Source organism: Halichoerus grypus, chromosome 10 (genome assembly GCF_964656455.1).
Source record: "Halichoerus grypus chromosome 10, mHalGry1.hap1.1, whole genome shotgun sequence".
NCBI classification, from domain to species: domain Eukaryota; kingdom Metazoa; phylum Chordata; class Mammalia; order Carnivora; family Phocidae; genus Halichoerus; species Halichoerus grypus.
This window is the reverse complement of record NC_135721.1, coordinates 117,712,518-117,733,834: the sequence shown is the minus strand read 5'-3', so window position 1 is coordinate 117,733,834 and position 21,317 is coordinate 117,712,518. Positions and strand designations below refer to the sequence as shown.

The following is a 21,317-nucleotide window of genomic DNA, read 5'->3' as shown; positions in this document are numbered from 1 at the left end:
TCCAATCATCTTGCCTCGGTTTACAAGGTCTTCCACCATCTGGGCAAACTCATGCCTCTGGTCCCGTCGCCCGCTACCGATACCTCCCACTGCCACAGTACAGCTCTACACTTTCCCCAAGCCCACGCCCACTCACAGCTTTACAACTGTGACTCTCTCCTACCCAAGGGTCCTTCTTACATTTCTCTGTCAAAACGCACCTGTCTTCATATTCAGCCCCAATCAGCTACCTTTGGAGACCCTTCCTCACTTCCACACTGCTCTCCACTGACTCCTATTATACCATTTGTCTCCCTGTATTATCTTTCCTTTCTGTTCAAGGCTTTCCCATCAGCCTGCTTCTTAGGGAGTTAAGACCACGCCCAATTCATCTTTAATCTACCCAGTGCCTAGCACAGTGCCTCACAAACTGCAGGTGCTCAATAAATGAGAGAGGGATGAACCTCCTGAACTGCTGGTAGGTGACCGTGCTGAAACTAGACAGATCTCTACAGACAGCCAGCCTGGTGCTTTTTTCATTATACCAGGCCCTTTTTATTAACAGTCAGTGAAGACTTTTGATAAGCTTTCTATTCAGCAAAATCCAGCATTAGGCTAACAGATGGTAAGGCCAAATTCTAGCTCTAGACTACAGCCAGCCCCCAAGTTACAGATTGCTGTGTTCTCTCTTCTCTTACTCCCTCGGTGCTGTCTTCCCTCTTGTTTATGATAATGCTCACAGAAGAGAGTATAAAACTGTAAGAGAAATCTGTGGTAGACAAAAAGACTTGAGAGAAAAATCTAATCTCATCAAAATTTCTGCTTCAGCTGGGCCTCATTCATTTCTCAAGCTCTGCTTAAGATATGCCACCTTTGGTTTTTTTATAAGACAATGACCAGTGATAAAGGAGAACTACCCAAAACCACAATTTTAAATAGGCTAATGGTTCGACAACTTTGCCAGGAGAAAGACCTGGGAGATTCAAGGAGGAGGAAGGGAAATACTACAAAGACACCCACTTAAATTAACATGTGATGAAAGTGCATCCAAGTTAACAGCAATATTTCAACTAAGTTTATGTGGCAAACTACACATAAGAAGATAAACACTTAACTCTTTTTCAAATAAGCTGTCTTATAAAGGTACTCCACTGTTCCAAAGTTTGTAGTCCCACTGAAGGAAAGTAGGAAGAAAAACCAATATGGGGGATTAAAAATTGTAAAATATACACTTTCTAAAGCTAAAAAAAAAAAAAAAATTCACCCTGCATAGACATGACCCTAACATTTGAAGGCAAAGTTCTGCTAAAAGGAGCCAGTTTTTGTCCAGGAAGTTACCCTACTTAGTGGATTTCTGCTTTTATTACTTGCCAAGCCAAACCAAAGCTGCAGTTATATGAAATTTACACAAGGGTCCTCATTTCTGGAGAGGCAGTCTGGGAGTAGAAGGAAAGAAAACACTGCTGCTGTTGACTCTATTATGAAGGAAGAAAGAAATGAGCACCAAGCCCAAAACAAACACGAAGGTCTCTGATCACTGGTCGCCCTGCCCCTCACCTAGAGTGTTGTGGACACCATCCGCCTCTTCCTTCACGGACTCATCCAGGCGCTCCAGATTCTGCACAAGCAGGGCCACCACCTGCCCATCCACCTTCAGCAACAGGGAAGCAAAAGGAGAGAGGGATACATGTCACAAAACAGTCCCAAAATGGTCCCATTCCCATACTTTCTTCTCACCTGCACGAACAAAAGAACTAATCGACCACCCATAGTTTACAGTGTGCTGCTCTCCCATCCCATTACCTCTTTGAGTCTTGAAGTGACCCCAAGGCAAAGAAAGGGGAGGTTTCATTTTCCCTAACTTAAGATGAGTAAATCTAAGCTTTAGGAGACAAAGTAAAATTCAAGGTTACAAAGTTAGTGAGTACCAGCGCTAGCACTTGAACCTAGGTCTTCTGAAATCAAGTTCAGTGTACTTCCCTATGTAATTGAAACAAACACCTTGCAAAAGCACCATCTTAAGTCAGGTCAATAGTTTGCTCAAGTCAAAAGCGTGTTTCTAGACCACAGCACCAAGAGATGTTTAGTTGGGAAGTTTATTTGCCATACATTACACTGACCTCAAAATTTAGGGTTATACTCAAAACATTCCTAACGTTCTACGCTAAGCTTTTATGAAACTATTACTTCTGATGAATTTCTAATTCCTTCTTGAGAACAGTATTAACATAATAAAATGCCTGACATTTGTATTACATTTAACGCACAGAACAGCAATTAAATTTCTCTAATTTGATTCATACAACCTTATAGGAAACTGTCAGTAGTCATGTCATAGAGAGCTGATATTCAGAGATTAACAGCTTAGCCAAGACCAAATGGCTACCGGGCAGTAGCAGGAAAAGCAAAACCCAAGCTTCCTTCTTTGGTGAAATAGCGCTTATACTCCTGCATGCTTCCCTGTGCACACAATCTGTACCCGTAGGGAGACTGCCCTCTGGGTAAGCCTGATACAAACCAGGACGGTAACTAAGGAAACACTGCACAGTCAAGAAGTGATTATCCATCTGGTAACAACTTTCTCATCAGTAGCCAGTCAGTAACCTGTAGGGGAAGATGAAACCTGCCGTGCGTCTGTGGTATATCCTCTCTGACGGCCTCACTTAGGAAATGGAAGTAAGTTATCACGATTAAATAAAATTATGTGGCATGCCTTACCCTGGGTCTAGATCAAAAATTAAGTAGAGAGTTTGAATCTAGCTCTCGACCCCTTCTGACATCTGATCATTCACTATTCGTATCTCCCACAGACCAAGAAAAACTCCAGTCCTTTGAAGGCAGTCACCAAACCCTTGTTCGTCCTGGCATATTCTTCCAGGGGTAGTGCAATGCTACGGTACATGACAGACAGTCACTTTGCTAAATTCAAATAAACCAACAAAACACTTACTTTGTGTACTGCAGTCAGGTCTTTTATATAAACTGTTCTGTTTACTCTCATGCAATCCTCATAGCTTTTACAGTGAGCAAACAAAGGTCCAGACAGGTTAACTAGCCTGGCCAAAGTCACAAAGGTTGTGGCAGAAGTGACGGACTCTAAGCATCTATTTTTTCCAGTCATACCCTGTCACTTTGGGGAGGGGAAAAGAGAGAGAAGGAAACGTCTCCTTTGACTGACACTGCCTGAACACTTGTGTATAAGACACCCAACGACACAATTCAAACTGAGCCGGAGGATGGAACAATGGCAAGAGAAACAGATCTTAAAATAAGGCCTCTTTACTTTTTCTTGGTGACACTTAAAGGAAGTATCTGGCAAGGGGGGAAAGCTGAAATTATTGACTAATTTGCAAACCTGAATCATAAATGAGGTAGAATTTTCTAGGCTCTGCCCTTTATGGTGTGAAGAACAATGTAGGACACCAGCTGCAGATTTGAGGGGATACTGATGCCGGAATTGAGGGTGCCTGTAAATACGAGAATGAGCGGTTTTCCCCTCTTATCCCAAGGAGAGATACAATCTCACTCTCAAATCTCGCAGCCAGCAAAAGCTTCACCAAAGAAATCCACTGCAATGTTTTCCTTAATTAATTGGACAATTTGAGTATGTGAGAGGAAACAGAAAAACATCTGGGGGGAAAATATGAACCATGTCACAGTTTATTTTTCCCTAAATCACCCTGATTGACTTATAATCTCCCTGAATCCTAAAGCAGCAGACACTGCAAATCCACTGGGTATCACACTGCTTGTCGGTTCTGCAAACTGCTTCACCCGTTTCAGTTGCTTCTTGCTGCTTTATCTGCATTATTTTTCCCCTTTCCTTGATTCTTAGTTATGTTTCCCATCTCTGCTGTCTGGAAAATGTTGCGGGTACAGTGGCGGTATGCAACGCATTCAAATCCCAGAACTGAATGGGTATCTGGCTGGAGGAAAATCTTTTTTCTTGCCACAGAAATCTAACTTCTAACAGACAGCCTTTTCAAGCTTGTAAAGTATAAAACTTTACGTTTATCTAGGTTAAATGCAATTTTATCTGACTGTAAGAGGGCCAAAGCAGTCAAAATACATTTAGCTCAGAAAACCCTTGGAAAAATATTTATATTATGCATAGCTCTGGATATCACCTAGTAAGAAGCACAAATTAGCATTCTGTCTTACTCCCTCTAGGTCTACCACCTTCATGCCAATTTTTTGGATCTGTGACTAAACCTGAAACCAAAACCAAATCCTGGTCAGGGACCAAAGTGTCAGCCAGAGAACTCTGGCATTAAAAATCATGACTGTCTTAAGCCTGACGTTTTCTGGTAAGTCACCAGATACTTCTCCTTGTTAGCAGGTCTCCTAAACAATATTCCAGCAGGTCCTACTAAGACGAAGTTCAAGGGCATGTTCAGATATCCTTTTCCACTTGACCAGGGAAGACGGATATAAGAGAAAAGGAGGAAATTAAAAAAAAAAAAAAGGACAGATGAGAAGGTTTGAAGGATTCTTTTTCTATCTTGTACAATCTGCCAATAACCTTTCTTAAGAGTGTGGAGTAAATTTTTCTACCTGCTATGAGTTCTGAAAATTTCATATTTAAAAAACTAAGAAAAAACCTCCCACATATCCACTGAATCTTGATCAAGCAGTAAGTTTTGAGGATACAAATGGTAATATGGTCAGAATGCAAAACTTATGCCTGTTGCCACCTACCTAGTAATATTTTAGCTTCTCCTCTTGCTCCTCCAATTCATTATCCACACAGCTGCCAAGAATGGACTTCCTAAAATGTTCGGTCAGACCATGTTACATTCCCTTGCCCAAGATACTCCGGTTACTCCCCTTCACACCGGCAATTCCACCCCAGCTTCCTACCCTGGCCTACAAAGTCCTGAGCAATCTGGCCCTGAATGCGCTCTCTCTCCTCCCCGCCACTGTGCTCCAACAGTTCTGTTCCTCGAATCTGTCAAGCTCATTCCTGCCTTAGGTACTTTGCACTTGTCCTTTCCGAATGGCTGGTTTCTTCTTGCATGCCGAACTCAGGCCTTCCCTGACTATCTAATCTAACGTGACTTCACCGTACATCACATCACTCTATTTTAACTCTTTATGTAACAAGAGAACCACTATCTGCTTTCTGGTTTGTTTACTGCTTCTCCCCACACTAGAATTTGAGCTCCACAAAAGCAGACTCTGTCAGTCTTGCTCACTGCCATATAAGCCATTCCTAGAGTCTAGAACACACAAAGCACTCAATAAACATTCAGTGAATGAAAGAACAAATGAATTTTGCTTGGGAACAAATACAAATGAAGGTGAAGACATTAACAGAAATGAGAATGGGATAAAAGTGATAGAATCCAGAAATTTACATAATAAATACCTTTAGAGCAACTGAAAACCTGCCAACCCCAGCCTCACCTGAGCAGCACAAATGTATTGCCAAACAGCCCAAACCAAACCACTAAAGAACTTCAAAGTTGAATGTTTAAGTAGGGTTAATTGAGTGCAAGAATGGGTATGGAGGGCAGTCCCCCAAGTCTCCACATCAAAGCCACTTTTGTGAAACTCTTCATACCAAATGGTGGCTCCTATAACCACTATGGCCAATGTCATGGCCCGGCCACATTCCCACCTCCTCTGCTGGGACACCTGCACACATCGTCCAGTTAAAGCTTCCCTTTGAGGCCATAGAAAGTACCTGCAGCTCCGCAGTCCTTCCTGATTCTTCCCCCTCACAAGTGATTGCTCCCTCCTCCCTACTTCCACAGAAGCTTACATCTCTCACAACTGTTCTTAATATTCTGCCTTGCATTATCATCATTACTCATTTCATCCTTTTTTTTTTAAAGCTAAACGTCTATCCTCCCATGCCTTATTTAGGTCCATTCCCTTCAAAAAAAAATTTTTGAGTATTCATTCAAAATGTTTTTTGAACATCTGTCAAAATGAAAGAAAAAAATGTTTGTTGAACTCAACCTCTCGCTGATGGCAGATGATAAATATGTCATTTTAACTTGACATTTACTTAGTACTTAATATGTTCCAGGCATAATACCTTTATGAAGATAATGGCCAACATTCATTGGGTGTTTGTATTGGACACGATCCTAAAGATTTATTAAATATCTCATTTATTCCTCACTTCAGTGTTATGCAATAGGCACTACTGTTATCACCATTCTACAGAAGAAGAAACTGAGTACATAGAGATTAGGTAACTTTCCCAAGGACACACAGTTGGTAAATGATAGAGCTACCACTTTGGCCACTCTCTTGATGGGAATCACATCTCAGGAAAGACAAACTTATGAACAGATGTCTATAAGCCAATGTGACAAGTGCCAGGATATACAAAGTGCTAAAAGAACACAAATTCTGCCTGGGGCGGGGTGGGGGGGGAGGGGAATGAGCTTTAAAAAAAAAAACTCAGAAGAGATAAGTTTTAAGTTAGGTTTTAAAGGATGAGTGGGAGTATTCCAGGTAGCCCAGGAGAAGCAAGGCCTGCCAAGCTGAAGGCAGATGTGAGCAAAGGCATGGGGCTGCCAAGCACATGGCAAATTTAGGGACTAGAAAGTAAGAAATGGCTGTCATCTAATCACAATGCTAAAGAAGTCCTAAGACTTCTTTAGAGAGGTATGCCAGAGAAGTGCCATTAAAGCAATACACTCTTGCATTTACTACTCTTAGAAAAGACTCTATTTTCCAGGCTACCAAATCAATTTGTTACAAAGCACAAATATTCACCTTTTGCATAAGTAACAGCAGTGGATGTGAACCAAATTTTAAGCCCCAAAGATCCCCAAGAATGCCAGGACAGCACTCCCTCCCCACAAATGTGCTAGTTTATTGCTCAGGACTTCCAATTGGGAAAAAGACCAAGGCAATAACTGCAAACTGCACACCACAATAAATTCTGCCCCGTGCCCTCTAGCCTCTGCTCATGCAATTCCAGGCCTCTGATATTGGCCCCAAATTAAAACTACAAAGACAACTCAACCCTTGTAATATGAGAATACTTATCAAACTTCTTCCTGAATGCAGCACAAGGGTAAAAAAAAATAATAAATGAAAGACCACCCAGCAGTTCTGTTCTCTGTTATTTACTGATAGCTGCTGACTGGCTGCAGACAAGCAAATAATATATAGAAGTCTAGGGATGTTCAAATGTGATTCACACCAGCCCCACCAGTATTAAGCTGTAAGAGTCAAAATCTTAAAATGATAATAAAGAAAAAAAAACCCTAAACAAACAGAAAACCCTGTATAGCAGCTACCTAACGGCTCCCCAGACTGAGGATGAACTGTTTCTTTCCAAACAAACAATAAAATCTGCACGGCCCAGCTTTTGTTGGTGGGCTTAGCAACACAGAAAACACAAAGGGGGCTTTTGTGGGAACTGCTGTTTCTGGGGACATTTTACAGGCAGCAGCCGGGCTTGCTGCTCCTCTCTCGTCTCCTCTACTCGTACAGGCAACGGATGGTAATTAAAATCAGCCCAGGGACCAGGCAGGAAGGCTCACTCAGGGCCACCGTAATTAACCTCTGGAAGGTTAGACTGCACAAATGACACCGTGGGGAGACAGAGCAGGGGCAAGTGCCACAGCCTTCCTTCAGATGGTCCTCAAAACAAAAGGACAACCCAACATCATCCTTTTCTTTCTGCTCAGTGGTTCAAAGGAAAAATAAAGGTCCTGAATTCTACAAAAGTGGCAGTTTGCTCTAGGAAGGAGCTTGAAAGAAAAATGGCAATAGAAATTTTCATCAAACTCAGTCACAAACAGCCCTGCTGGACTCCAGCCTCAGACTCTGTAGGAGACAGGCCTTCATATCCAGTGGGTTCAGAGCCTCTCTATTCACACCAAACACCAGCAACAAGCATGGCACACGGGAAACTGCCAGTGTCAAGGACCTTGAGAGAAAGAGTGAGGAGAGGGTGGGTGGAGCAGCAGTGGGGTGTCAGAATCATTTGGGGCCCCAGGCCCAACCATTCTGATTCAGCGGGTTTGGGATGGGGCCAGAATATAGCCTAACAAACACCCCGGTGCTTCTAATACAAGGGACTGCAGCCATTTTTGATAAACTGTAAACTGCATCAAAACCAGGATTTACTAACATTCTTAGCAGAAAGAAAAGACCAGACCACAGAAGACAACAGAGAGGAAGGAAAATTAACAGAGCCTAGAGGAGGGAGACAGCTTGATGGGTGGACAGAGCCCCACAGGAGGTGTCTGGGTAAGAGGCTGGACTGGACTCCCTCCTCCACTTGCCAGCTGGGGTGCCTTTCCAGTCCTGGAGGCCTCACTGTCGAGAGGGAAGCTGGTATGCTGGGGATCCGAACACGCAGGCTCTCATCTCAGCTGCACAGGGCCGGGCTGAGTGACCCGGTGGAGAGCTGCCCCTCTGTATCTGGGTTTCCTCATGTGTAAAGGGAGGTGATGAGAACAGACTGGTTTAACTCACATATAAACCCCATATGACTGGCTGCTGCCTGGAAGACTCTGAAGCCTTACCCAGGCTCCACAAAAAAGGTACAGAGAAATCCACCAGCCCGGGCTCTACAGGCAGGGGCTGCAACTCTGGCCAGATGGGCTGGAAGGTTTGTTCTTGCTTATAACGTTCTCCGATTCCCTATCTGTAAAATGATAATGGTATCTGTCCTCACTGCTGCTTCCGGGAGGAGAGGAGAAACGTTTGTGCAAGGGTCAGCAGCACCACATGGGGGCAGAAGAAGAGGAACACGGAGCCAAGAGAACACAGGTTCAAATCCCAGCTGTGTGACCACGGGCAAGTTGTTTCGCCTCTCTAAGCCTCAGTGTCACAGCTGGAAATGGGACTAGTAGCAGAGAGGATATGGTGAAGATCACATAAAGTGAAAAAAAAATGAGAAAAGGCCTGCCTACAGCAGATATTTAATAAATGCTAGGCCTCTGTAACCCCTTCCTTAACCCAGTTCCAGAGTATCAAGTACCCCACAAGTTGCATTTCTACTTTCTTACTCTCCTCATTCAGTGTAGCCTTGCCACGGAGCTCACACCCACCTGGTGTCACTCACAGAGACAATGGTGATGATGTTAACACCTTACACACACCTGCAAAACCCCAGAGGGATGTGCAACTTACCAGAGCATCGATGAGTACTTCCGCTCCCTCTTCACTCTCGTGGAGGGTGTCTATATCTGTTAATTCCTGAAGCAAATCAACCACAGCTATGGACACATGTGAAAAGTGTTAAGGGTATCACATATATACTGAAACCTTACTGACATTTTAATAAAATCTTTGCTTCCCTTCTGTTTCCTTGTCAATCATTTTATTACCGTTCACCTTTAATACACTGTGGCTTTATTAACATCTCTTCAACAAGGTTCTACTCACAGTGGGTGTTCAGTAAATGTTTTTAACTGACTCAGTCTTTTTCCTTATGCTGCCTTCCTGGTCACTTATTCCATAGGTTCACTGCATTTTCATAAATTTCAAAATTTCAAATAAATTGCTCAGGAGGCTGCTTTTCCAGTGAGAAACAGGCCAATACCCTTAACCCTATCTCACAATTTAAATTCTTGGAACTCAGTATAATCTGAACTACCCTGTACAGTTCACCTTCAAAGGCAGTTATGATTTCTGAGATGAGATGGCTGGTGTTCAGCTAGGGGTCGGCAGAGAGCGGGGCAGGACAAAATCAGTTTCAGATGTAGAGGGAAGGCTTTACACTGGACTGAGCTAGACCTCCCCCCCACCCAGCTCCCTCCTCTCACATACTGAGCTACTATGGACATAAAAGGAAGAACAATGAGAATTAAACACTAGACAAAAATAGAAAGAGGAAAATATATATGAAAGAAAGAAAACATGAAAGAGAGAAAAAAGGAGTGATGTTTGGAAACTGGAAGGCAGAACTAAACTGCTTCCCTTCCTCACCTTGGAAACTCTCTCTCTCTCTTTCTCTCCCTCCCTCTCTCTCTCTCTCTCTCTCTCTCTCTCTCACACACACACACACACACACGGACACACATGGACACCATGCACTGCCGACCTGCATTTCTGAATGTCTACGATGAAGAAAGCACTGTGATGGTGACAAAAGCAAATACATTATTCATTCTGGGCCTCAGTTTCCTCATCTACAAAATGAGAGCATTCAATAATCAGAGACATTTAAAAAATTATACACCACAGACAATTGCCAACATGTAACAAATGAGGAATACAGACGGCCTAAAAAAGGAGCAATCAAACTGAAGTCGGAAATCAGGAATGATTTGCTAGAGAAGACTGATCAGAAAACCGGCAACTAAAAAGGATGAGGGCAGAGGGGCGAGAAAGCCAAGCCACGGGAGTAAGGGCAAAGAGACTGGAATGTACAAAGGCACGTGAAGAGGAGAACATAGAGGATTTGGGAAGGGAGGGGAGGACAGAAGAAAAGGGAGGAGAGAGAGAAAATTACAACTAGAACTCTATGAAGAAAATAATATTTTGAAAGAATAACCTAACAGCTGTATACAGGCTGCACTCAAGCGCTGAGTGCCAGGGGCAGGGGTGGGCAGATGGGAGGCAGGATGAGCAGGTAGCTGGAGGGTGAGGGCTGGGCGGGGAGCCAGGTCTAGAGGAAAAGATACACACACCAGTCCAGAGTGAGACAAGGTCAGAATCAGGGCAGTTTCACTAGAACTGGAAAGAAAAAAATAAAGGAAAGATACAGGACAGAGTAATAGGAATGATAGGATTTGCTAGCAACTGCCAGCTGACGTTCCAGGTATTTTATGAACATCTTTTGCTGAAAGAAAAACTATTGGAAGGTTTGTTTTATTCATTTATAACCGACTAGCTGATCATCACGCACAAGTAATTAAGCTATCTGTGTCTTCTTTCACTCTTTAAAGTGATATTTACCCAAAACACCGGAGTGCTACAAAACTTAATATGTAAAAGAGCTTAAAGGTCTTTGGACAAAACTCCTTTATGTGTCTAGTCTATTCTTCATTAACCAAGTAACCAGAAAGCGGTTGACACAAAAGACCATGTATCATACTTGACACACAGTAAACCAAAACACAGAAGTTGTTTGAATTAATTTTAAAAAACAAAAACTGGCTACCCAACTAACCCCTAGAAACCCCAGAGCTACCCCTGACTAGTAGGAATTAGTAGTAAAGACTGCAACAGTTGCCACTGTAATAACCACCATGTCTAAAAGTCATCAGTATGCCAAGTGCTGTGCTACCAAATTCTCACAAGGGCATTATAAGATATGTGTGATCCCCATTTTACAGATCAGAAAGCTAAAAGCTCAAAGTGGTTAAGTAACTTAGCTAAAGGTCACTGCAATAGTAGGGGAGAATGTTAGGTCCATCTGATTCCAAAAACAATACTTTTGCCACTACACTTCATACTAATGGACAGGCGAATACATACCAGCTTTAAACAGGGCTAGGTTCAGGTAAATCCTAGTTAATGACCCTACTGTAATTACAAAGATCTGTCACGTATTTCCACCAAAAATTATTAAAAGTTTCAGGAAGAAACAAGATGCTGAAAACTCCCCCTCCTCCTCATCTAAGAAACTCTCAAATATATTCTCTTGAAAAGTTCTTAAATATACATTGTAAAAATCTTATCGATTCACATGCTTATTTAATATATATGACATTCATCTATGTATCCATCCATCCATCCACTGTAGAGTCAGAGGTCTATAGGACACAAATATGAATTAGGCATATAAGTACTATCATTACCTTCCTTGAACAATGCCATGCAGAACTAAGTATTTATTAACTCATATGTGATGGATATTCATTAAACAACAGCCTCAAGAGACAGGTGGGGTGTATATGAAAGAACAACAGATGAAGAGTCAGAGCAAACATGAGGACAGGAGTCATGTTGGACAGGAGTCATGTTGTATTCATCTTTGCTTCCTATCTTCAGCGAACTGAACTATCCCAAAACTATCACTAGCCGTGTAATTCTGTCCAAGCCCCTTTATTTCCTTATAGCTTAGTTTCCTCGCCTGTACAATGGTGGCAATGGTCTCTCCCCAGCCCATCTTGCTGAGTAGCCAAAAGGAATAAGTAAGGTCACGTGTGTCGAAGGCCAGGCAAATCAAAGTAAAAGAAAATATGAAAGCGTCTTCTAATAAAGATTGTTAGTCGGGCGCCTGGGTGGCTCAGTTGGTTAAGCGGCTGCCTTCGGCTCAGGTCATGATCCTGGAGTCCCGGGATCGAGTCCCGCATCGGGCTCCCTGCTCAGCAGGGAGTCTGCTTCTCCCTCTGACCCTCCTCCCTCTCATGCTCTCTGTCTCTCATTCTCTCTCAAATAAAAAAAAAAAAAAAAAAAAATTTTTTTTTAAAATTAAAAAAAAAAAAAAAAAAGATTGTTAGTCAAGTCTTCCCACAGAATGGCCAAGGCCCTCACTGTTGCCTTCACTTTTTCCTGAAGCCTCTAAAATCTAAAATGTAGGCTAACAACAGCATGGTCTTCCTTTCTGGGTCACAATGAGTTGGAAGATCTAATTTTATATTTTGGCGATGCTACAGACATTCAGATCGATCAAGTCCTTTTTCAGCCTCTCAGGTCTATGGGCCAGGTATCATATTTTTCTTTGATTAGTCTTATACCATGCTCACAGATGTGTCACATTAAACCTAGGAACTACTTTTAAAACGGAAAAGAGTTTGACAATGGTGGTGGTTTTATATAGGACAGGATAAGTGTCTAAATTTTACCACGGAAAGTCATTTCTAAAAATGTTCCAGTGGTTATCTCCTTGCCTACACTCCTGCCTCAGTTGAGAAGTCAAATATGAAACCAGTTACCAGTTACTGGGTCTGGTGAATATTTCATCAATTCTACCGCTAAGTGATTTTACATAAATTCCTAACTTTCACCAAATTAACATTTCAGCAAGGCAGTAACAAGTCCATAATTGTAATCAACTCCTGGGTAATGTAATATTACCCGGAAGATAGAGGTCATCTGAAGACCAGAAAGAGGAATGAGAACCAAAACTAAAGATAGACTGGCAGATTCTCAATCTTGATGAGAAAATTCAGCATGGTCTGCCGCCCATCCAGCATTTCTTCACAAGCAGACTCTGGGCATGAGTGATAGGTTTTTCCACTGTAGTTACAATTTCATTTCACAAGGTAAAAGGCTCTCCCGTCCAAGTATAATAGGAAAACAGAGAGCCTGTCTCTCTGTGAATTACTAAAACACAGTTTTTGATAGCCTATTTTGTCACGTCGAGTAGAAAGGCCACCTTGCACACTCCCTCTGTACCTGTCCACTACAGGGGCAATAAGCTAGTGTAATAAGAGGTGAAGCAAAAAAGACCAGCTGGGCACAAGATGGTCCATAATACAAAGGCTCTTGGAAAAAGAGGAGTATTTACTTCCACTTTTTGGCTTTAGATATTTGCTTTTGGGTATGATCCATGTAGAGTTTTGGTACAGAAACTGAACGTTAATCTCATTAATCTCCAATGAGATGTGTCCATAAGGAACAAAGTTATTTAAAAAAATCAAAAAACAAAAAGATAAGAACAAGATGTAGTAAGCAAATGGCTTTTTTAAAAAAGTCATTTCAGGGGCGCCTGGGTGGCTCAGTCGTTAAGTGTCTGCCTTCGGCTCAGGTCATGATCCCAGGGTCCTGGGATCAAGCCCTGCATTGGGCTCCCTGCTCAACGGGAAGCCTGCTTCTCCCTCTCCCACTCCCCCTGCTTGTGTTCCCTCTCTTGCTGTCTCTCTCTCTGTCAAATAAATAAATAAAAGCTTTAAAAAAAAAAGGCATTTCAAATAGGATTCCTTAAGAAAAATGAACCAGTCTAGATTCAGGGAATATACCTGATTTATTAGAACAAATCTGGGTTTAAAAAAAAAAAAACAAAAAACTTTTTTCTTTTACTCCTAGATTAGGACAGTAATTAGATACGGCTCATTTAATGCAGACGAATTTTAAAACACAGACACAATGGTCTTTTTCTCCTTTTAAAACAGTTGGCACAGAGCTACCTAGAATAAACCTGGACTCTTAATTTTCTCCCAATCCTAGATCAAACTAATATGAAGGAGAAAATGCACTCGTTCAAGATTCATTAAGTACCTACTAATGGCTAAGGGCACTATATTGCCACAGGGGAAATGTCCAAAGCAGGCTACAACCACCCTAGTCTTCCAGGGACATAGAATTCACCTAAAACTCATAAACAAGATCAAAAGTTATATATTTTTTTTTTAAAGATTTATTTATTTATTTATTTATTTGACAGAGAGATAGAGAGAGAGAGAGAACAAGTAGGCAGAGAGAGAGGGAGAAGCAGGCTTCCTGCGGAGCAGGGAGCCCGATGCGGGGCTCGATCCCAGGACCCCAGGATCATGACCTGAGCCGAAGGCAGCCGCTTAACCAACTGAGCCACCCAGGCGCCCCTGATCAAAAGTTATATTAAGAGGTCCTTTTCCTAGATTGCCATTTTGGCACTTTTTACCTGACCTTTCTTCAGAGCATACTTAAAAGGCTCCAGAAAAATGGGTGACTTATCTGCACAGATTATCAGACATGTCAGACTACTGATGAGAAAAAGAAGTACCTTCTCTTCAGTGTAGTTTTGATTCTGGAAATATCGAGATGAGAACAGCTCCCAGCAAAGCAACAGCTCAAGATACACAAGTCTTGTTAGACAGTGTTTGCAGGAAAGCACTAGAGCAATAGCCAACTCCATCCCAGTCCAATTAGAAGAAAGCCCTTAAGAGGCTCAAACCCTTCCCAGCCCTATTCCTGCTCATTAACACTGGGGCTCTAACACATGGCACCCCTGACTATTGTACACACCCCCTGGGACAATATGGTGTGTTGCAGTCAGTTTGTTCCGCTTTAGCTTTCTCAGACCCAAACTGCTCAAATTCAATTGATCCCTGCTGGTCTAAAAAAAGTCTGTCTGCTCTTTATTTTCCAATTCCCACAGTAGTCCTTCACAAAATCCAACAGGACAACTTTGCAAGTCCTCCTGGCTTTCTAGAGTCTAAGAAAACTAGGCAGTTGTTTAGAAAGGAACAGCGCTAACAACCACTTCCTAAAATTATCCCAGACCAAAAAAAAAAAAAAAAAAAAAAGAGCTGTCCTATCAGCACCAATGATCTCCTCTGTAACTAACAAATTTCTCCCTTCCCGCATATTAGTATGCAACCCACTGTAATAATGCCTTAGGTTGACATTATTACAATGAGACCTAATTTTTCTGAGTCACAAACAGGTGGAGACAAACAGACTGTGAACAAATTGGGTGTATTCAATATATATATATATATATATATATATTTTTTTTTTTTTTTTTTTTAAAGAATAGAGCACTGACCTGGGAAGCAGTAGTCTTGATGTTTTTTGTTTTTTAAGTAAAGTCATGAGCCTGATATCCTGGTTAGTTTGTAGTGATTACATGAGCACATCAGCTTCTAGCATGTAAGGAATGGCAATTTCCATCGGCAAGATACAGGCCATAAAAATAAACTCGAAACACACTCTGATCTCCACATCTGTTAAAAGCTTACCCCTCTCCAATGCCCAATTCCCTAATCACCCCCAAGCCAGAAATGACTCACACCTCAAAACTCCAATGGCATTTCATGAGCATAATACTCCAAGGGCACTTACCACACATAGTAATTTGTAAGTAGGTGAGTGTTTTTGCTCGACTGGAGTTATTATTTCTTGTTTCCCCAATAGGACCCAACAGGGCTTATCACAAAAAGGAGGAAGTCCATAAATGCCGTGATCTACCACAAAGACTTTAGAAAGGATTCCACTGACTTGTCACTCAAATTGAGAATGCAGCTAATGACATACAAAAATAGGATGCTTATAGATTTGGTGCTGTGGTGATTTATTTTTTTGTTGGTGGTAAAAGGGGTGATGAGCCACCATCTGGGGTTTTACCTTCCCCTTGTTTTATTCCTCCTTGTTCCTTTAGGCAAAATGAGGAAATATGGCTTAAACTGGGCCACAAAAACTGTTTGTTTAGCAGTACCTTAAGAAAATATCTTTAAATGTACCTTTGATTTTATGTTTCTGTAGAAACACTCCAAAAGGTTCACAAAAAAGGACTCTAAACATATTTAAACGACCTACTTCAAAGGAAAAATGGTTCTAAAAAGCAGTATTTCTAAAAGGCAGCAGCTGTTGGATCCTACCTTGTGTTCCCTTCTAGCACATTCAGAGTGACTCTTCAGTAGTGTGTGAGGGGTATGCCCCTCCCTCTCTGCCCCTCACCCCCAGAGATGCTCTTCACAGACCAGAATTCCACTCTGCAGCAACCGATGGCTGGGCTCCAGCCTCTCAAGGGGGGAGACGAGGCACAGAAGCGCTGACAGGCCCTCACGAGCAGCAGTGATGCAGAGCGCCAGAATAAACTCTGAAGCTGCTTCTCACAGTTGAAAGGACGGGGCACAAGCTGTTTTCTCGCAACTCTGCTTCTTAAGGTTACAACAAACCAGCCTCTGATCCAATTAAAATCCCTATAGTTTATGTTTTCTCAGAGAAGGACAAAGCAAAGATGACCTGGGCTTGCCGGGAACACAACCAGCCACGTATGGTCTTGGTTGATAAATGAAGAGTTAAAAAAGATGAAAAATTTAAGTCATGACTGCCATGAAATTGTTTATTCATGGTAAGGTGTTCAGGGCAGTTACAGCTGTACAACAGTAATTGTTAACAAGTGTCTCCTGAAGAAAAATCTCCATTATAGATCACAGATAAGACAGGAAGCAGAATGCATTGCTACTGGGAGATCAACGTCCCGAAATGGTAGAGGATGTGTCAGACGCAAGTCAAGAGGGCCTACCCCTTCCTGAAACCACTTTCAAGAAAAACTGTACTTTGAGGACGATGACATTTACCCTAATTGCTGCAGCTAATTAAAATTAGGTAATTAAAAAAATTTCAAATGCACTTTAAATCTGATGTAGGGCATAATTAAAAATCAGATTTAAAAAAATATCATTAGGGCAGTAGGGTGAAGGTTGGCATACTAGAGGGGAAAAAAAAAACAAAAACTCAGTTTAGCTCTCAGAAAACAGGAGGGAAATGGCAATCTGTCAAAGTTATTACAGGGGGACTTGTTTTTTTCCTTTTTAAAGACCAGAACTTAACAACTTGGAACATCTGTGCCCTTGCCTTTCCCAAGTATGCCGATGTCGAACAGCACTTCTTGTGTCATTCTTCTCCCCAGCAGGAACCAGGCTGGTGAATCAGCAAAATGTCAGGATCTTCGGAAAGCTGCTACTATTACTTTGAGTTAGCAGGAACAGAAAAAAGAACGAGAGCTGTGTTTCCAGAAACAACTTGGTGATTCCTGTGTGAATACACAAGGTAGCAGATGACACTGTGCAACTCTGTCAGGGATGTAATAAATCCTACAGGGGGAGGGCTCAAGATGCACTTGAAACAACACTGGACTGGAAACTGGGGGGGGCCCAGAGGGCCAGCCTCAACTTCAACAGTTAGCTGTCCAACATCTGGACCTCTGATTTGTCACTAAATAAATAAGGCACTGGGCTAAGTCATCTCTCAGGTCTGTTTGGATCCTGAAAATCTACCATTCTGTAGATGAATTAAAATGTAAAGTCATAACTAGAACTCCTTCTACCTTACTAACTCTGTGAGGACTAGTTAGTACCTTGAATAGGGCTGATCATATGGTAGACACCCAAATATATGTTTATTGACTGATACTGCTTGAACATCCAGTCTAGTCCATGGTCCCTCAGGGTCTACTACAGTGCCTGGTACATAATAAGCACTCCAAGCATGTCTACTATATGAATTCATGAGACCCTATACTAAGCTGATCCAGAAACAAGCTAATCGACCAGGGTTCTCGTACAACCCAGAACCCAGAAGTAAACCCTGAGGAACACATTCAGCAACCTGGGGACTGACAGAGTGATTCTTAATACTATCTAACCTTACAAGTCTCAGAAATGGCTTAAGAGCACCGTTCAAGAAGCCTGCATTAAAATTATTCACTGATTTATTTCTATGAGAATTATCAAGCAGGAAAGAACCTAGTCAGACATGCTCTCAGGAGAGAGATTACCAGGAAGATGAAAATAACATGAAGCAGCAGCAGATTCCCCGTGAATATCACTCAGGCAGACTACTAAATTTGTCTCCTACCTTCGGAAATCTGGATTCAAACAGAAAAACTACTGGAAGAGAATCTGCTTTAATGAACATATTCCCGACCAAGGGCACATCAAAAGCCGTTTGCAGAAAGCTGCTGCACATCTGAGAGCAAAGACAAAGTATAAAATGGTTTTGGAAGTCACGGTTCAGATTCAGGTAAAAGTAACATCCACTGAGTGCCTACTGTGTATCAGAAACTGCTTAGCCCTCACATGGTCTCCTTTAATCCTCCGTAACAATGAAAGGCAAAAGTTATTAACTCCACTCCTGCAGAGGACAATACTAAGGGCTGGAGGGGCATCAAATTTCACACTAGAAATGAAGCTGGGAGCCAAAGCTAGATCATCCGTTTAGGTCTAATGCTCATTCAACAAATATTATGTGCTTCCGTGCACCAAGCCTTTTTTAAGGAATAGGGAACATAGCACTGGACAAAATAAAATTAAAATCCCTGTCTTCCTGGACATTCCAGTGTGCTTTCTACCATGGTTCACTGCCTCCTCTTTTCTCAACTCCACTGGGCCGTCTGTTAGCAGAATGATGTCTAGATCAACAGATTCAAATCCTATCTGGCCTTGCCGCTATAATGGACCTGGAAAATCAAGATCCTGAGAAATTAATGCTATTAAGGTATGAACAGATACATCACAATGAATTCCAGCACTAATAAGAGAAAATAGGACAATTAAGGATTGCCCAAGATTTAGTCATAGATAAAAACAGATTTTCAAATGAGTAAAGAGCAGCGTGTGTTTCAAGACGGGAGATAATTAGAATGAAAATAGAACACCAGACGTGACAGCAGACATCAGCAGAGACAGACAGGAGACGAGAGTACACAGTATTCCCTCACCCTGTCAGCCTTCCTACTGAGGACAGATCTGAAAGGATATCTGTATTATCGTGTCCAAGTAACCCAAGGAGAGACTGCACAGCATTCAGCTCCACCAGGAGGTGGTACAGGTCTGGCATGGTGGCCACCACGTGCATCTCCTGAATGATGTCATTTAGGTCCAGCTCGGATTCCATAAACCTAGGAGGGGAAAACATGACAGCATCAGTGAAAGGAAAGGGTTACTTATCAGCACTGAGGAGCAAACAGCAACATAATCCAGACAGAGAAACAATCTGTCAAAGTGTCTGCAACAGACCAACCAGGAAGTACACTCATCCAAACATCATACTGTCACACAATTTCCTTGAGAAATCGATCTCCTCATTACAAAAATCAATCTTGGATTCAGATCTCATTACAGGGTTCCCCTTACTCTTGCAGTCACAAGTTGCCTTTTAGAGGCTCCTGAAACATTTTTAGCATTAAATGACCTGCCCACCAGTCCTGTGGATTAGCTACCATTACCACTGTGTTGCCCTGACATAGTTATCCTACTAACCCAAAAAGGGTTTCTCTTACCTGCCACTTCAGATCAAGGGCCAATTATTCCCCTTACCCAAAGGACGATGCTGAGATTTTCCTGCCATCCAAAAATACCCTGCCTTCCTCCAAACCCTCTCCCTTCAGTAAGCCCATTAGGGGGCAGATTCCAAAGTAAAGCAGTGCTGGTCTCCAGGATCCTGTAATCACCACCACACCTTACAGAGCATGATACTCCACTCACATTTCCACACCCAAACCTTTCAACAAACCTATGCCCAGGTGCTAAGAACAAAACTGCTCTGCATTCACCTCTCCCAGCCCTCCCCCGGTGTTTGACATATCAGAAATGCCCAGTAAGCCTTTGATGAACAAGACAGGAAGGTTTGCTCTGAGGAGGAAGTGAGCCAATCCATGTAAAGCAACTGAACAATACCTGACTGAGAGTAACTGAGGACAGATCTAAAAGGATATCTGTATTATCGTGTCCAAGTAACCCAAGGAGAGACTGCACATGCTTGAACTCGAACTCATGACCCTGAGATCAAGACCTGGGCTGAGGGGCACCTGGGTGGCTCAGCCAGTTGAGCATCCGACTCTTGGTTTTGGCTCAGGTCATGATCTCAGGGTTGTGAGATCAGGCCCCGTGTCAGGCTCTGCATTCAGTGTGGAGTTTCCCTGAGATTCTTTCCCTCTCCTTCACCCCGTCCCTCCCCCTGCTCACACGTGCGCTCTCTCTCTCCCTCTCCCTCTCTCAAATAAATAAATAAATAAAATCTTAAAAAAAAAAAAAAAAAAAGACCTGAGCTGAGACCAAGAGTCAGACACAACCGACTGAGCCACCCGGGCGCCCCAGCAGTGGTTTAACAGACTCCGGAGTCAGACTGCCTGGGTTTGAACCTGATTTAGTCACTTACTTCACTTCTCCATGCCTCAACTTCTCATCTGTAAATAAGATCATAAAGTTCCTATCTCACAGGTCTACTGTAAAGAGTAAATGAATACATAAAGCACTTAAGAAAAATGCCTGGCCTATAAAAAGCACTACATGTTTGCTCTCATTTCTTCTCCTGCCACTGCTGTTATTATTATGTCTATCTTCCCTTCTAGAATGTACGCTTCTTAAAGACAGAAATTATATCTTTTGTCTCCCTATATCCACAGATGCCTGCTTAATCAAATGGCCTCAATTTAATTTTATATCAGTGTGCTTTAATTTAAAAAAAGAAAAGGAACATAAGCAGGGACTCTTGAAGTTACATATGCCTCATTCAGATGCTGAGGCGCTGGGCAAAAACCACCTCTCCAAAAATCTGGATTCTGCAAGGAACAAAATCTGGAGACTATAGTTCTTTAAAAACATGCCTGTATTTCAGACAATATCCTTACCACTGTTTTTCCCCATTATTATTTTTAATCACAACATTTATATATATTTTTTCTAGTTATAAAATACTACTTTCTATAGAAAACTGGGAAAAGACAAGCTTTCAAAAAATAAACAGAAATCATCCATCCATTATCTCAGTGACCAGAAATAACCACTGATAATATTCTGGTAGGTTTAAGTAGTTTTTCTCAACTCATAGCCTGCCCCCCCCGACCAAAAAAAGTAGCCTACATAGTATACAGTTCTATATTCAATTTTTGCCATTGTTGTTAACATAGGCTGAACAATTTCCCTTATCATTAAGCATTCTTCTACAACAGGAAAAGCCAGTATCGAACACTTGTCACTCCTTCTCCTTCCATGGCAAAATCCCTCATTGAACCCAGTGCCCTTCCCTGCTGAGCCCAGACA

The 21,317-nt window shown here is 42.1% G+C and overlaps 1 protein-coding gene across 1 annotated transcript in view; it reads right to left on the bottom strand.

Annotated features, from left to right (window-relative positions):
• The window catches only part of CTNNBL1 (catenin beta like 1), a 155,815-nt gene that overhangs the window by 92,010 nt on the left and 42,488 nt on the right, over positions 1-21,317 (bottom strand). The window contains exons 4-6 of the mRNA XM_036101565.2: positions 19,035-19,174; positions 9,088-9,185; positions 1,537-1,630 (exon numbers count right to left, since the gene is read on the bottom strand). Of these exons, the coding sequence (XP_035957458.1) occupies positions 1,537-1,630; positions 9,088-9,185; positions 19,035-19,174 (332 nt within the window). The remainder of the gene's footprint in view (positions 1-1,536; positions 1,631-9,087; positions 9,186-19,034; positions 19,175-21,317) is intronic.